At 41.5% G+C, this 18,448-nt stretch overlaps 2 protein-coding genes across 11 annotated transcripts in view; one reads left to right on the top strand and one right to left on the bottom strand.

Moving 5' to 3' along the window:
- Positions 1 to 18,448, top strand: part of LOC129780382 (zwei Ig domain protein zig-8-like) — a 763,625-nt gene that overhangs the window by 160,360 nt on the left and 584,817 nt on the right. For 8 of the 10 annotated variants that reach the window (XM_055788581.1, XM_055788579.1, XM_055788586.1 and 5 more), the window contains exon 4: positions 9,146 to 9,192. The exons of the other annotated variants lie outside the window; for them this stretch is intronic. The gene's annotated coding sequence lies outside the window, so the exon portion shown is untranslated. The remainder of the gene's footprint in view (positions 1 to 9,145; positions 9,193 to 18,448) is intronic. 10 annotated transcript variants of the gene reach the window in all.
- On the bottom strand, positions 8,433 to 17,484 carry LOC129780381 (uncharacterized). The gene is made up of 2 exons (XM_055788578.1): positions 8,658 to 17,484; positions 8,433 to 8,485 (listed from the first exon to the last, which is right to left on the bottom strand). Exon 1 carries the CDS (start codon positions 17,327 to 17,329, stop codon positions 15,506 to 15,508), a length of 1,824 nt encoding a protein of 607 aa, XP_055644553.1. The 5' UTR covers positions 17,330 to 17,484; the 3' UTR covers positions 8,433 to 8,485; positions 8,658 to 15,505.

Below are 18,448 nucleotides of genomic sequence, written 5' to 3'. Positions count from 1 at the left end.
GGTATTTTTTTTTTTATTTTCATTTGTTCATAAAATTAGTTACAATCATCTGTTTTAAGTCAAATATACGCCGTTTTGTTCGATGACTTGTTCCCAACGAGATGCCAACTTCATAATACCCCTGTAATAGAAGCTCGCTTCCTTATTGGCAAAAAACTGGCTAGCTTCTGACTACCTAGCTCGTTCGCCATGGACAAAAACAGGTGGTAGTCACTTGGTGCAAGGTCCGGACTATACGGCGGATGCAAAACAACCTCCCATCCGAGCTCCCGGAGCTTCTGGCGCGTCACCAAAGAAGTGTGTGGCCTGGCGTTGTCCTGATGGAAGACAATGCGGCCTCTGTTTATCAAAGATGGCCTCTTCTTCATGAGTGCTACCTTCAAGCGGTCCAGTTGTTGGCAGTACAGGTCCGAATTGAGTGTTTGGCCATAGGGAAGCAGCTCATAATAGATTATTTCTTGACAATCCCACCAAACACACAGTAGAACCTTCCTGGCCGTTAATGAGGGCTTGGCCACCGTCTGAGCCGCTTCAGCGGGCTTCGACCACGACCGTTTGCGCTTCACGTTGTCGTAAGTGATCCACTTTTCATCGCCAGTCACCATCCGCTTCAGAAACGGGTCGATTTTGTTGCGATTCAGCAGCGATTCACATGCGTCGATACGGTCAAAGATGTTTTTTGCGTCAACGTGTGTGGCACCCATACATCGAGCTTTTTTGTGAATCCAAGCTTCTTCAAATGGTTAATAACGGTTTGATGACTTATCCCCAGCTCTTGGCCGATGCTACGGCTGCTACTATGCCGGTCTTTCTTGGGTAATTCAGCGATTTTGTCGCAATTTTCGACGACAGGCCTTCCGGAGCGTGGCGCATCTTCGACGACCTCTACACCAGAACGAAAACGTTGAAACCATCGTTGTGCGGTGGAAATGGAAACTGTATCGGGTCCATAAACTGCACAAATTTTATTGGCAGCTTGAGATGCATTTTTGCCTTTGTCATAGTAGTACTGTAAAATATGTCGGATTTTCTCTTTATTTTGCTCCATATTTGCGACACTATAACTCACGAACGACTCAACCAAACAAAACACTGTCAAGGACTATATAATAGCGCGCAAAAATACCTTTCCAACAAGCTATAGTATGAATACAACTAGTACTACGCGCTTACACCGGAAATACCGCAGGACTTTTTTGACAGCCTAATATCTCTCACATCTATGAAGCAGAATTTGAATAAAGAAATTATATCCATAGCCAGGGCTCATCTATTGGATTCACTCAGGGCACTAGGGAGGCAATCTGGCTTACCGGTTAGAGACATCTTAGCTAGTCGCGACCTCAACCTAATGCTTTCTCTTTACCAATTTCTCAAAAGAAATGATATCTCTGTTTGATTCCTTCCCTCCACATCAAACCAAACTACCCCACTCGCTCCATCCTCCTAATCCTAAATCCTAATCCTGTCCAATTAATCTAGTGTTACATTTAGTTATTATTCAATTGTTAGTCTTAATTATATAGAAACTAAGTTATATTTTAAGGTGAAATTTGACTCTGTAATCGTTAGATAATAAGTAATTGAGTCTGATTAATAAACGGTTTTAGAAAAAAATATAGATAAAATTAATACCCTAAATAATTTTGAATATTTTCAAGAGCTCCCATGTTTTCTAACTTCATATCATTACAGAACAGATTTCTAACTATTCATAAACCATTCTTCAGAATCTGTTGAACATTTGTTGAGCAGAACTTGAATTTTGATGGAATACAAAAATATTTATGTAAAACAAGAACCAGAAAACAGGAAAAACAAAAAACTTAAACCCGAACGAGAACGTGTTATAATAATTTCAAAGTACTAAGGGGCTATCCTTATACCATAAGGACACCCTAAGTGGGGATGAAGGGAAAGTTGCGAATGATTACGATATCGGATTTCATAGGTTATGAATGATAAAAAGACAAGGGGACATAACCGGAAAGACGCAAGACTACACCTAGGGCTGTCAATTTAGATAACTTACCGAATATACGTGGGTCGTTCAAAAAATAAGTTTCAGTGCCTCCGGAATCGCGGAAAAATAAAGTTAGGACAAAAAACAAGGTGAATTTCGTAATCTTTCGAGACAATTTTCATTTTTTCTTTCGTTCGAGGCAATTTTCATAGTGTGGCACGAGTTTTTCTATTCCTAGCGCGAAGTGCATAAAGTCCAACTTTTGGAAGTACGATGTAACTGCGTTACGAATTTCTTCAGTGTTATCGAATCGCTGACCACCGAACGCCTGTTTCATCACCGTACTATTGTGAAGTTTTGGACCGATTAAGAACCGCGATTAAGAACAAAAGGCCAGGTTTATTGACGAAAGGAGTGTTCATCATCCACGCTAATGCGCGGCCCCATTCTGCTCGCGTAACTCAAGAACAATTGAAAAAATCGACTCTTCAGCCCCGGGTGCGACACAAACTCTTTCCTGGGTGCAAATATATCTACTTTTCTGGCGAAAGGAGGGATGCAAATCAACTCTTCCGCCCCGGGTGCAAAAGCTTCACTCGACGCCACTGCGTTTATTCAACACTGTTTGCTTATATCTGTCACTTAACAGTATAAGCTATCCAGTGCTGCCAGATATATCTGTATACATAGAATCCACGCTGACCTCCAATCTTTGCCGATTGATCCTTTCACTGAATAATTCGCCTTCGTTTGTTCAAATATGATCTCACAGAAATCATTTCCCCCAGTGACATTCTTTTGCTTTTACGTGCTACAAATCATGACCAAAAGTAAGCCATCCGCTTATGAGCTGTTCACCCGACTCGTTTCATCCTAGTGAGCGAAATTGGATCGGCTCGCAATTACTGTAGCAGAGCATTACAAAACAAAAATCGTTATTATATCAATAACTGTTTGCAAATGAAATTGATATATTATATTTGATTAAACACGACTGTTGAAACACATAAATTTATTTCCGCGTGCTGAAGCAAAACAATTAAAAAATCACCCGGCATCAATGCTGTGATTGATTGGTAATGGATTGATAATGGTAATGAACTTCCATGCGGAACTAACAGCCTTTTAAAATAAAACAGATACTGCTATCTTCGCATTTGCTAATGGAGGGTGGCTGTATCTTTGTGACCTTTATCATAGCGAATAATTATATCACGTTGCGCCTATAAGTGGAAACATTTTTATATTATCCTTACGAGTGTGAGCTTGAGCTTGGGTAGACTGTACAATTCGTAGTTGCTCTCCGTGATTGACCTGAACCAACCAAATTGCACAAAGAACGCACAGAATGACGCTTGGGACTAGCAAATCATTCTCGTTGTGCAATTTTCGGTGATTCAAGCTTTAAATGGTCAATAACGACGCCGGCCACGTCCTTACAGTCACCAGGGGAAGGGAAGGAATGTTAGTATGATATTCGCCGCCCGAAGGCCAGAAGGGTCGCCTCTATAGCGTGGTTCCCTAGCGTTTATCATGGAAGGGATGGTTGTTAGTGGGAATGGTTGAGAAAAATCAGGATTCACTGCGGTAAGTGATGTGATTCTAAAAACGTGAACTCTTAACTATTCGGCGAAATGAGATTTAAAGAAAATATACATTCTTATAAAACCGGTCATGCATTTCGTTATTTTTCGTGCGTAGTACATAGATATTTTTCTGACCTGAGAATGTCATAGAAAAAAAAACTCCTTTAAAAACTCTAAAGAACCGGAGAGTTTTTGGATGATTGAAGAATGAATAATTAAACAATTAAAGAATTAGGAAGGAAAAAACACAAAATTACAACGTACATTTCAATGTCACATGTCTACACACAAACTACCTGTCCTCAATTTTGTTCAAATGAGCAAACCTATATAGCATAGCAACAAATTATTCAAAACCTCTGATCTAAAAATAAAAAAATTAAATTTAAAAAAAAATACTCCGGATAATCGAGTCCGACCTGTCATAAAAAAAATCCTTTAAAAACTTATTCATTGTCTATAAAGCGTACATAGAACTCCAAACGGACGGCGAAGAATTATCTTTGGGAAACCTGTAGTAACCTTGAGAACCTATCTAGAAACAATCGTCCTCCATGCTTATTAACATATTAATGCTATTATATTCATACCAGTTCCGTAATGGTTCCATTTTGGTTTGATTTGATGCATCTTTTTGCGACAATACGGCCGCACAAATCGTATGCATTCGCAAGAAGTACACAGCCACACAGAACTGCACCGGTACGGCTGCCAGTGTCTCCACGCTGCACCCGAAATCGACTACCCCAAGCGAACAAAATAGCCTGCATCCCCTCGTCAGTCATTGCACAATCAAACTTTCCTATGATTCCTAGCTCTCACGAAAAGGTGATTGCCCAACTGACTAAATGAAATAAATCATGCGAGTGAAAGCAATGCACCCACACCAATACAATTCCATGTAGCCGCAATCCCACGACCGTATACGACTCGCAAGGCCACACTCTCGCCCACAGCCGCATCCAGCACCATACCACACCAATCCACCACCACAGTACACGAGAGTATGTGTGAACAGTGAATCTAATTCCAAAAACTGAGTTCCGCGAGCCTTAAGCTGAACACAATAAAAAATCAAGTGGGACCAGCAAAACGACGTAAAAGTGAGTGAGCTACAGAGTCTAATAAAGACAGTGAGAGGAAAAAAAAAATATCTGAAATAAATATACAATTTGAAACCCTAGTATGGATTTCATCATTTGTTGCATACTCCCGCATTGCGATATTAAACTTGTAAACACCATTAAGAAAATGTCCTGTCGTGATGTCCGATTGCAGGCAACCTCAGCAAACAGAAGAGTGGCCTGATCACATCCCTCTCCATAATCCCTCGGATAAAGCACTCTGCAAAACACGATCGAATCATCCACGCAAGCTAAAAAACAAAACAAGTAAAACGTTTTCGCACCGTGCAACTGTAAATCAACACTTCAAGCGAGAATTCTCTAGAGACAGAGAGATATAAGAGATATAAAAAAAAGAGTAAAGTGAGGGAACTTAGCCTAGTCGCTGTGCCCGTCGCTAGCGTAAGAGCGGGTCTCACGCTCCGATGCACCTCGATTTTCGATTTTTCTCTGCTCCGATTGCTTCGCTCTACATACACAACCCCGTGTATCAGTATACACAACAGTAAAGAAACGAGCAAACACCGATTCGCTTGATCAAGCTACTGCATCAATTTTCTTTAATTTATTCGCAACTATTCACAAAAATCTCCATCAAAACTATAAATTCCTTCCGAACAAGTGTTTCGGATTGTTCTGGAAACACATCTCTTTTACCCTCACACCACTGCCACTTTTGTGGAAAACTCGAAATAGAATTAAACACGGAGCGGACGAAAAATACGTCTACACTCGCTCACTGCTCGCGCGAGACTCTTTTTATATTATCCTTACGAGTGTGGATAGAAAACAAGGTTTTTCTCGGTACAGAAGGAAATATGAGAAAGACGAATATGAAGAAAACCACAAGCCTACGCATATTTATGCATATTTTTAAACGTTTTCATTTGACTACTCCTGGTTCCTCCGTTGTTTAAATTCAGCATCTCCAAAGTTGGATTTTTGCATTTAGTGCATATTATTAAAATTCGTATCAGTCTTAGTTTGTATATAATTACAAATACAATTCGTTTTTTTTTTTCCTTTCTGTCTATAAAGGAAACATACACTTTACAATGTCTCATGGTTACCTTTCAAGTACAATTATGTGAATAACCGCAAAATTCAACTGAGCTGAAGAGCAGTTCCAAATGATCATCTAGTCACTGGTCTAACCATGGGGACTGTTCCAACACCTCTTTTCCTGGCTAGCTCGAGCGTGGGATTCGGAGATCCCAAGGTCGGTTCACTTGAACTTTTCTCGGAAACACAAAGTTAAAACCAACTATTCTTTTTCAATTCACTATCTCTTTTTTTTTATTTCTAGTCACTTACAAGTTTTTGTGTTTCGTGTGTGATGGCCGGCCGGCTGGTCCTCTGGTCCTCGCTGGTCGTCTGGTTGATGACTCTGGGGACTGGATCCCGCGTGGCTGGCTGGTTCTATGCGGTTATCCGCAATGGCAGTCAAGGCATGAGCCTTTAAAAATGGGTTCTGATCCCTATTAGATGAGAACAAATCAGCACATTTTCTCTCGCTTCTATTCTTCAAATTACCTGATTCTTTCTTAAATATTTTTCCACTGTCTTTTCTCCGTCCTCTCTAATTTAAATTTATCTTCAACTTGTAACTTTACTTCAACTTTCCAACGTCTTCTTCAACTATCACTTTTCAAATTCCTTTTCAGGCCTTTTTAGCTCGGCGATCGCAGTGGAAAAGAACTAGGCAAGCTACCAAGTTCTTTTTCCAGCCTCATCATTACCCCCTTCCAACATCCAGCCTCCCAGTCCACCCTCTCGATCATATCTTGCCCCATAATGTATGTCTGTATGTGTTTCTGTGTAACCACCTCTCTGTCTCACTAACTGTTATAAAGGTTGTCAGTTTCCTCTATGCGCGATTCTGGTGAAGTCATGGGGCAAACTACCAAAAATGTAACAACTTGTATGAGCTGAACGGCTCTGAGCCGCTCACGTATGCGGTTCAAACTTGTATGCAGGCTTCGAAAATGGTGTGCGATGCTACATCATCTATTTTATTGAAAAAAATCGCATGATCTTAAACAGTACATTCTAAATAGTACGTTTGCAGCGAAAAACATATCAACTCGTTGCATTTTCAACGAACTTAAACATAATTTTCTGCTGACGCTCTAAAATCGTGATTTTGTTACATCTCACCTAAATTAATATCGTACATTTTAGCAGCCCAAAAAAAAAGGAATATTGCCAGATACTTTCAGAAGTTTCCGGTTGAGTAAAATATTGAAATAATATTCCAAGTGTAGCAAAAACAATATTTTTCGTGTAGTTGCGACGGCCTTATAAAATGTTAAGATAGCAACGTAGGTTGGAGAAAACGAAACCTTTTTTGCACGGTAGATGACCGTAGTGATCGATGTCTGGTCTGGTATGAGAGCGATCAGGTTATACTAGGTGATGTTAGATCACTTTAAAAATTGCGTGTTAAATATGGGCACAATCAAAGAGAAAAAAAAATTTACAGTTTAACTTCGTTAAAGCTGAAAACACTAGCCCGGTGGCTATAAATTTAGATAGAATTTGCGATTCTGATACTGCACTGAGAGGAATAATTAGTATATATGACCAATTTTTTGGTAAATATTACCAATTAGTCATTTTCTACCCTACTAATCATTGGTACATCCTACGAATAAAAATTGGTAAGCATAAATGTCAAACAAAACTACAGTTTGTAGGTCCAATGTTGGCACAATTTCGAACTTAGTAATGGCTGATTTGTTGGCCCTCCATTGGTTGGATAATGACGATCTTTTTCAAATAATTATTTTGTGTTGTGAATATTTTTATTCTTATTAATATTCTTATTCTATTCTTAATTTTATAAAATTATTGAAAAAACTTTTCCTGTAGGGTTTCCTTTCCCTTTCCTGCTTCCTCAAATCGGCACTACATCGTACGTACTCGGATGGGACATAAAAACAGTAATCCTCGATAATGCATGTCGCTGGAAATCCCAATCGAAACTGACAGCGGAACATCAAATCTGCCGTAAGAAAACTTTGTTATTAATAATATTCCAAACATCTTTCACACATCTAACTACACAGAAAAGTCAAAATTTACCTAAAGTAGCCACGTTCGTAGCACTGTCAACCGGTTTCGAAACCAGCGCCAAATCTTTTTCATTCTTGCCACTATCGATCGCCTTCGCCGACGGATATTTCTGTCTATTTCCCTTGGCGGATTGGCTGATTGCCGACGCCTCCGCCTCGGTCGAATTATCCGGTTGCGCATCCAATGATGTCCTCCGCGCTTCGACCAGAATTAGGAAAGTTACTACTTGATGTGGCACTCCGTATCCGAGCGAAGGCAGCATGAACCGATCCAGCAATGAAGCGCCTTGGAGCAAATTCTCCACACAAACTGACGCTCCCCATTATCCTTGGACACGGTTTTTTGTTGTTGTTGAGCGACCGGACGTGAAGTCGTTATTTGCGAAGGAAATTATATCGCAGATGGGACACATATATCGCTTTCCCTCCGTCCGAAGTTATGGGATGCTGTCGCTGGTAAAGATTGTGATAGTTTTCGCTGGGTATCGTCGTCAAGTACTGCTGTAGAATCATTGTTGTTGTGACGATGTGTTTAAGATCGTGGAATTTCCGCCGTCGCATACTGTTCATCAGCTAGTGCAGTTTTTACGACTGCGTGAACCCTTGATATTGTTTTCTAAAAATAAAAGTTGAAAAAAGGAAAATATTTAGTTAAAATGAATCATAACAAAAGCAAGATGTTTACCTCCGAATCGTTTCGCTTCCACTAGACAAATGGCGATTGCACACACACAGTTGCTAGGAATGAAAATACTCAAGGTTACTTATGCTATGAAGTAAAATGTACAAATCATTGGTAGGGATGTATATTGCATCTGACATCAGTTTAACAAAGTTTTGCTAACATGTACAAAAAATGTGTACATTTTACCAATGTTTCGACTACTAAAGATTTGGTAGCTGCGCTTACTAATGTTTTCCTCCAGTGTGTAACAGCCAATCACACACAATTTCGGATGTTCCGTCGAATCCGTTTGAATTATGTTGATGTGAATGATGCTTATCCGGTCTCACTGAATTGATAGCCTCGATAGAGCTAAGAATATCTGTTACAATGTAATAGTGTTCAACAGGTCGTGAGGCAACGCTGTCCAACGCCCAGTAGCTCGCTGCATCGTTTTTCTATCTGACAACTGGCTTTCGAATTATTTGGAAGTAAAACCGTTTGAAAATGACAATAATTCTGGAAACGTAGGTCATATGATAATGAATTTGGAACATTGAGTAGCCGCCACGTCACGTACAGAGCCTAGCTGAGTCAGAGAGGGTAAGGACAGTGCTGAACAAATGCCCGCAATAATAAATCTTCGTAGCTGATGGCCATATCAATATTTCATGTTATACATTCGATTGATGCAGTTAATCGCAACTAATTTACACTTTATTTTTTCATTACAGGTAAACCGCGGAATCATCCTGCTGACGCGGAATTATCATTTCAATAGGTATGCTGTAGCTGGATATTAGAACTTTTTGTACTCCGTATAATCGATTTGTTTGACTGGTAAGAGTTAAACATTGAAATTTAAATTGGGAATCGTGTCAGAACGTCATGTGATAATCTATTCTTCTATGTTACCTAAATTAATGCAACGACCCTCGAACAGCTTCCGTGTATAACTTATCGTAATGATTATGCGCTACAAACGATTAACAGACCAAGTCTGCTCGATCCTAGGCCAAGAATATAGCGGTGAAATCCGCTGGAATGTAGATTCTCTTGATAAAACACGAGATTATAAAACTCATTCATTTCGTCGTATAAAAGTACTTATCTAAAGCTTTTATTCACACCGTGCAGATGGGATGCTGCACGAGATATAGGAAACTAGCTGAAAAAAGTCTTCCCACGAAAGCACCGAAGAACTGACCTAGCCAAAAAAAAAAGAGTGCACTAACAAAAGCCCAACTGCGAATGCACTTTGCGATGAACTACGAGGATGACGACAACCTCCTTCTTCTCCTTCTCCTTCGTTTCGAGGACCAGGAACGAAGCGGAGGAAAAAAAACATCACCGCGGGATGAGAAATGAGAGTTGAAACTTAAATTAGAGTTACGAGAAAGTTTTTCATAGACTGCAGAGAGAGAAAATCCGTCGTATTAAGATGTGTTTCGGACACAATGATGGCGACGAGAGGAGCAGCAACTTATGCTTGAGCCACCGCGAAAACATTATTGCATTCGGGGTAGGAACGATTTTCGTGACATGGGGCGTCGGTGGTCTCATTCCGGCGGAGGAAAGTTTGAATGCCGTGCCGAGTAGAAGTTTTTGATTAAAATTTTGAACTGGTACACAACATATGGATTCCAATTATAGTCGGAACAGCTCCTGGTTTAATTGGATACGAATGGTCGGGCGGGTCTCGGGGTTTCGAGTGTACGTGCGAGGGTACTTTTGGCTGGCTCGTATGCCAGTTGAATATCAATCCGATGTTTTAGAGATGGGAAAACTATTGCGGTAAATTAACGAAGACCTCGACGCTATATTTCGTTATAATATGAGGTTTTGGCCTTTCACCAGAATGGAAAATTTACATATTCGTATTACGTTAAACAGATTTGTGAGTTCATATTCACACAGCCAATTACATTAAAGTTTGTACCGAAATACCGGATTATATATATATATATATATATAATGGTCTAAAGGGTATTTCGAATTGCTTGAAAGAACTTTCATTAGAATTTATATGAAATCATCATAAAACACCACGCTCGGTTGCTTGTCCATAACGATTGCGCTGCCATTTTTGACTGTCGGTGTGTTTCTAACAGCCTCGACATGTCGACGAAGCTGTGAAAGTGAAAGTATGCAAATGTCATTAGGGAGCGAGCGAACTCTTGCGAAAACTTGCTGATATGACACGCTGATGGTTATTGCCAGCAGTTGACTCCGCTCGGGAAATACTTTTGCAGCACTTTTAGTGCCTGCCACCCAGAGATTCTTCATTCTTCATTCAATGTGGCATTCAAAAGCACTGCTAATCATTCTCGGGACTGTGAGCTAGCTAGCTCACAGTTTGCCCCGCATGCAAATATACATTTCAGTGGATACTGTCAGAAACGAAAATGAACAAAGTTTGAGCTTAAACTTCGAGTAATTGAATATGAATAATGGATCTGTTTATCGAATAAATATGAACATTCCGTGGATCTTCCTCGGGCCATAGCGCTGAGAAATGATGACAAGTCTGCCGTATATTTCATAGACATGCAGTGTTTGAGTTCCTTAAAAAGTCTGTGCAAAATTGAACCTGCTAACGTTGTGTTGTTCAAGTGTTTTCTAACTTAGTTTGAAAATCGAATTTGTGACTTTCTGGATGGGGACAGAACTTCACACCGCACAAACTGATGCAGATTAGTAAACGGGTAGACACTTCTGAAAGTAGAACTTTCCAGCATGTGGCGCGCTGATGAATATTGATGATGATTGCTCCAATGGCATTGAATTCCGATACCTTTCAATATCGACCGGTAGCTCTTCCTTCAATGTTCACTTGACATGTCTCCACTTGTCAGCACAATCAGCAATAATTCGATTGGTCTTTCGTGGTGGAACTTTTCTATGACGACGATGTAAGAAAACACATTGCCAATCTTGGAAACATGTTATATGTCTGAGCTAAAGTTCGACAGAAGTCAGTGCTGTTTGGGTGATGTATCGGTAGGAGCCAGAAGGAGCAAGTTTCTATGACCAGATACATTATTAAACAGTCATTTTCCATTATCACACCAAATTACCAAAACCAACTATAATGACGAAGCCGGAGAAATTTCCTACTTTATCTCTTGCCCTCTCCCAAAATTATTGTTTTCACTTCTTCGAGGCACCCACACAACGTCCGGAAAAGTTTCACCCGATCCATAAATTGTAGTTGAGCATGGCTTTCCCGTGTGCGGTTTTCCGTTGTACATGATGGAAGAAACGAACGGAGAGCTAAAAGCATATCATTATTGATTCCATGATTATATAACTTGCACTGATTTGATGAGCTGGGGTTGATTCAGTTAGTTCATTGATATGTTAATTTTGCGCCCGGGCACATCTAATAAAGCCATTTTTATTGTGCTGAACGCTGTGTAAGTGTGCGTGTGTGAGAGTGTGTGCCGGCGGTTGTTTATAATAATGAGGGTTGGGTTGGTCGACCTTTACTTTTTGATATTAAGTGAAAACGTTGGAGCAAATTTACGTATGTTTCTCATAGCCATGGGAAGCGTTCAGGATTTCCTAGTGCCATCTTTATGTGAAAACACAGCAGAACCGTCTCTACAGAAATATTGATCAGTATTAAAAAATATTATAAAATATTAGGGGTAGTGGGAGCAAATTGGTCATGGGGGGCAAAGTGGTCACCTGCTTGTTTGGTAGTATAACTATTGACTATGGATGCCGTATTGATAGTAACCTTATGTATGAAGAATTTAGTGACTTTTGAGTCACCCTGTACTTCAGTAGAGCTGTCGCATGTCAAAATATAAATAAAAACAGAAATTGTTCTCTCGATAGCCATTCGGCCGTAGTTCTGTGCGCATGGTATCTACACCAAAAATTGATTTTTAGCTCATATTTTGTCATCCCAATTTATGACATTAAATGAGACATAACAGAACAGAAAATGCCATGACTCACAAATACTGGTAAGCTTTTGTATAATATTCATGGTACAGTAATATAAGATTAATACGAGCGAGCGAAACAAAAGACAAATAAGCTTTCAGCATACTTTGCCACATACACGGCCCAGACCGAGATAGATATTGTTCTCCTTCATGCGCTTCTTTTTTACTCTTATAAAACACTTCCCAACTTCATTTTATAATCAGGTGCAATATTATCACGTATTTTCTGAACAGCTTCTTAAGCATTATTAGCCATGTAGATAGCGTGGTCGTGTAAATTAGCTTTGCATTCCAGCCGGCCTAGGATCGATCCCCATTGACGTCGTATGGACTTTTTTTTTGGCACAATCCCAAATGAAATGAGAAAAGAAAACAGAAAGAGATGTCTGCACGCATACATACGAACCATTTTTAAGCATTCAAAATAGCTCATTATTTGCGCATTTGACTCAACAGCACACTAAATGGCATCATTTCTGCCAAAGATGGCATGTTTTCTGCCAACGCTAGTTTGGGTGTAAGGAATTTCTCGTGAAATTTAATTTTTTTAATCTAATATGTTGGACAAATCATCAATTTGAACGACTGTTCACATATTTTACGAGAGATGAACAGATATTTTGTTTAATCTCAGCGATTAATTAGCATAGAAATTACTTTGATGTTTGGGGACAAAGTGGTCATAGGTGAATAACAACTTACAATGGTCTGTTTACTAAAGCTGATATACCTCATCACATTCTGCTCTTGAAGAGGTTCCTTTTGTAGCTTTGACCCTGGAAAAATATTTATTTATTTTATAATAAATCTATCCCATTTAGCTTAATATGTGCAAGTGACCAATTTGCCCCCACTGGGTGACCACTTTACCTCCATGCAAAAAAAATGTTCGAATTTTCATTTTCAAATGATAAAAAACGTACTATTTTGAATGTTTATAGTAAAAGCCGTTTGCTAGCTTGAACAACAATGAGTTGAACTATAATATTCTTCGAAAAACGGGAATTGAAGCGGTATGTGAACGCTGAAAATGGGTATATTCCTTAGGATGACCACTATGCCTCCGGTTCCCCTAGAGTTCTTGAGTGCTCCCGTGGCCGTGTGGTTAGCAGCACACATTATCATGCGGGGGGGTTCGGGTTCGATTCCCGTTCTGGCCGGGGGATTTTTCGTCAAAGAAATTTCTACCGACTTGCACTGTTGTCACGCATATTCTAGAGCCTGCTACTCCGGAATACATTCAAAGTGTGTTTTTCGGCATAGAAATCTCAATTAAGTACAACTAATAAAAATGATGCAAGTAATACGTTGAGAAGGCAAAAGTTCCACTGGGAACGTTAGTGCAATTCAAGAAAAAGAAGGACAAGAGTACCCTTTCCCCCCTCTAAAACAACAGCCAGTCTAATTCATTCATTATCAACGTACTTAAAATCATATCTTACATTTAACCCAGATTTAACTTCCCTTGAAAGAGATCCTCTCATATTTCCATGATAATAATCATGTTTATACCGTTACCTATTATTCATAGAAGCTCCGTATTATTTCGTCAACAGGTTTACTAGACATTAAAATTCGTTTAGTGTAAACTGTTACATGGTTGAATAAAGTATTCGGTATGATTCCTTGTTTTGGTGGCTGAGAGCAGAAAAACGACCGCAAAGGGTTCAACCAGGTTCTAGTCTAAATAAATATTAGTTATCGTGAAAACCCAGTAAAGGTTATCACGATAACACTTACACGTAATAGCCCAAACAACGAAAAAAAAACATTTCCTCAAATTCCGACTTGAAGATTATTTGTTTATCCAATTCATGAATTGTCTCAGATTCATCCGGATTTTTTCTGATAAACAGAATGTATAAAGTATTACACATGAACTGAAAAAAATGCATTGAAAATTTACAGCTTTGCCGAGAATCTCATATAATTTCAATTGAGCTTCAGCTAGAGTTTGAGCTTGGGTAGACTGTACATTTCTTAGTTGCTCTCCGTTATTGACCTGAACTAACGAAATTGCACCAAGAACACACTGAATGACGCTTGGGGGTAGCAAACCATTCTCATTGTGCAAGTTTCGGTGCTCCGAACATTAAATGGTCAATAACGACGCCGGCCACGTCCTTACAGTCACCAGGCTAAGGGAAGGAATGCTAGTATGATATTCACCGTCCGAAGGCCAGAAGGGTCGCCTCTATAGCGTGGTTCCCAAGCGTTTATCATGGAAGAAACAGATTTTTTTTCCAATTAATTTTTTTGTAAGGCTCAATCGCATAAGCTTTGCGGAGCCGCTTATCCAATGAAGGGATAATTGTTAGTAGAGAGAGGAAGAATCAGGATTCACTGAGGTAAGTGATGAGATTGTGTAAACGTGAACTATCAACCACTCGACAAAACGAAATTTTTAAATGCTCATGTTTCATAACATTCATCTATTAGTCATCGCGCGTATTTTTTTATCGATTTCCAATCAAGACGACAGAACGTCATTCTTGGGAAACCTGACGAGGTAATTCGGAAAATTTCTTTAAAACCGGTAATATACTTAATATACATCGTTAATTATCGTGCCTACTTTTTTTTGAACTCCCATAGCGACAGCGGAAAATTATTTTTGGAAAATCTCTAATTTAATTTCATTTGAGAAACAAAACCAAATTTTTAAATTCAAAAATGAGCATAAATTAATAAAATAAGCAACGCGTTACATGCATTGTATTTTTTTTTTAATTTTATGCTCATTAGCATTTTAGCTGTAACAGAACCGAATTTCAATCGTGTACATGTCACATGTTTATCATATCTATAATTAGCACATTACACAGTTGCCATTTTTCGGCGTTAGAGTATTCCCTTCTATAACATTGCATATGGTACACATTTACAGAGTAGCCATTTAGGCGTAAGAGTTTTCCTTCTGTTCTTCCATTATCCAGTTAGACCAGACAGCGGAGACAGTTGATTGATCATTGTTGAGTTATTTATAGAACAGCAGCCCGATGTGTCTTTTTTTTGGCAGACTTATCTCACTTCTTAACTAGGCGAACCTAGCCAGAATTTTCACCTGCCCCCGGGCTTCTGAATGCCAAAGGGGGACTAGGCTCTGCGGAATGCACGTATCTGCATGCTCGTGCTGTTTCAGTCCTGACCGAGAAATTGTCGGACAATCGCGCAGGTGCTAAGGATGACCGACTTTTGGATGCCGGCCAATTCCTTCTCCATGTTCAACACCTTTAGCGCTTCCAGAAGTGTCTTCGGGATAATTCCAGTTCCAGAGAGAAGGACTGGAACAATTCTTGGGACCTCCCTTAGCCCCCACAGTTCCTTGAGCTCCACGGCCAATGGTCGGTACTTGCAGATTTTGCGACCGTGGGTCTCCTCCAGATTCTGATTCAGTGGAATAGCGACATCGATGATGGTGACTTTGCGGTCGCTCTTATCGTAAACCATTATATCTGGGCGGTTGTGGTGGATCGAGAGGTCGGTCAGAACAGTGCGATCCCAGTACAGCTTGAAACGGTCATTTTCCAGGACAGGTGCAGGCAGGTACCGGTAGTTTGGTACGTTGTCTTCCAGTAGAGCACATTGGAGCGCCAGTTGTCGATGAACAATACGGGCCACGTTGTTGTGGCGCTCGGTGTAGGCTGCGATGGCCAAAACGGGACAGCCTCCCATAATGTGCTCTATGTTTTCACCTGGTTGATGGCACATCCGGCAAATGTCATCAACGTCTTGATGCCAGACGTACCGCCTGCAGTTTCTCGTCAGCATTATCCTGTCCTGGATGGCTATCATGTCGGCTTCTACTACTGAAGAGAGTTCACCACGCGTTAGCCACAGATTAGATGCGGCCTTGTCGACGTGTGGCCGGTCCAGTTGATGGGGGTGGGCACCATGCACTGCCTTCTGCTTCCAAGCTGCAATCTTCTCCTCCTCTGTCTGCAGATTGCAGTTGAGTTGGTACTCCGCTTGCGCCAAGTGCAGAGCGCTGTATCCTCTGTCGGCGGCGCAGACAGCCCGGTATAGCGCGTTTTGGTTGGCGCGTTCTGCGAAGTACTCGCGCAGTTGTCGTACCTGGGCAACACACAGTGCGAATATGTCGACTATTCCAAGTCCCCCTTCTTTGCGTGGCAGTGAAACTCTCTCCAGTGCCGATTGAGGATGGTGCATTCCGGCCTCTTTAAATGCTTTCCTCATCCTCCTCTCAAGGTCCTCTAGGTCAGTTTTGCTCCATTTGACTACACCAAAACTGAAGGTCAGCAGGGGAACCGCGAATGTGTTGATCGCGCGTACCTTGTTCCCCGCGTTGAGGAAAGTCCTCAGGACACAGTTCACTCGACTCAAGAACTTGTCTCGCAGCTCCGTCTTGATGTCGGAGTGGCGAATCCCGGTGAGCTGTCGGAATCCAAGATATTTATAGGATTCGCCACAAACCATGTCTCTTATGAACTCGCCGTCATAGACCTCGTAACCTCCGGATTCGGTAAGCTGCCCTTTCAGCAGATGGACACAGCGGCACTTGTCGAGGCCGAACTCCATGCAGATGTCCCTGCTTATGTCTTCGACAACCCGGATAGCTACACCTAGACGCTGACGTGAATCAGCGTAGACCTTGAGATCATCCATGTAGAAGGTATGGGTCACTTCTTCGTGGGCGCCGTCGCCATACCTTATTTTATAGCCATGACCGTTTCTATTGAGCGTCCTACTGAGGGGGTTCAGTGCCAGACAAAACCAAAGCGGGCTGAAAGAGTCGCCTTGGAATATCCCCCTCTTTATCTGCAGCGTTCTAGACTGCAACACATTTTCCCCATCACTGAGGTGCAGAGACGTGCTCCACTGCCTCATCGCATGCTGCAGGAACCTAACGACGACGGGATCATTCTTGTAGAGCTCCAATACCCGGACGAGAAACGAGTGAGGTATGGAGTCATAAGCCTTCCTGTAATCGATGTAGGCCATACTTAGGTTCCGCTGGTTATATACCGCCTGGCCGACTATGGCTGCGTCGATGATGGCCTGGTCTTTGCAGCCATGCGTATTTTTCCTGCATCCTTTCTGCTCTTCTGCGATGATGTGATGCTGTTCGCAGTGAGCAGAAACTTTGGCGGTAATTATGCTGCTCAGTACTTTGATGGGTTCAATGTGTTGCTGTCTTTCGGGAGGAGGAAGGTGACGCCACGGGTGGCGAATTCAGGAAGGTTGTGTGGGTCACGTAGCACCTTGTTGAAGCACTCAGCTATCTTTGGATGTGCGACGGTCAGCTTCTTGTGCCAAAAGTTCTGGACACCATCGGGGCCCGGTGCTGCCCAGTTCCTCAGGTACCGCGAGGCTTCGCGGACATCGTTCTCTCCGACGATGATAGCTGGCATCTCTCCAATTTCACCACAACTCTCCTCCTCCCGTCTTAACCACATTTGCCCGTCGCGATGTTCTACTGGGGTCTCCCAAATACCAGCCCAGAAGTTCGTCACATCGCTAATATCTGGCAAACCTTCGTGGTAGTCGGGCTTCTCGTCGCTAATGTGGTCGTAGAACGCTTTCTCGTTATCTCTGAACATCCGATTTTGTTCCTGGCGCTTTGCAGAGTCAGAGTAACGTTTCAGCCGTTTTGTAAGGACGCTCAATTGCTGTACCAGTGTGTCGAGTTTTTCCGTCAGCTGGTGAGCTCCCAGCTGGCGAAGTTCAGTAGGCCGCACGATCACAGCAACTTGGCGACATAATTTCGCCGATCTGCTGCCTCTTTTGTACGCCATCAGTCTTCCAATTGCGGCGCGCTTGTTTAGGATCCGTTGCTCCAATCTCCTTCGCCATGGAGGCTCACGCCTTTCACGGAGATGTTGGAGCAGTCTGCCTCTTGGCCTAATACGGTATCTTAAACTTTTGGCGGTCGCCACAGCAGCACAGTAAACTTTCAGTTGCAGCTCCTCCATGTTCTCAGCATCAACCAAGTGCAGCGGAAGAACGTGCTCGTTCATGAGCTTTACTGCACTTGTCAGCCTGCGGGAATGCTGTAACTTCGGGATCCTGGGGCGCGACAAAGGGTCCGTGTCGCGGAACTGTGAGATCGCCTCGTCGTAA

This window comes from Toxorhynchites rutilus, chromosome 3, assembly GCF_029784135.1.
Source record: "Toxorhynchites rutilus septentrionalis strain SRP chromosome 3, ASM2978413v1, whole genome shotgun sequence".
NCBI classification, from domain to species: domain Eukaryota; kingdom Metazoa; phylum Arthropoda; class Insecta; order Diptera; family Culicidae; genus Toxorhynchites; species Toxorhynchites rutilus.
The sequence above is the reverse complement of the archived record's forward strand: the minus strand, read 5'-3'. Positions and strand labels throughout refer to the sequence as shown.

Excerpts from the sequence above, each read along its gene's own strand:
- LOC129780381 (XM_055788578.1), bottom strand. The coding sequence starts at position 17,329 with ATGGCCTACATCGATTACAGGAAGGCTTATGACTCCATACCTCACTCG.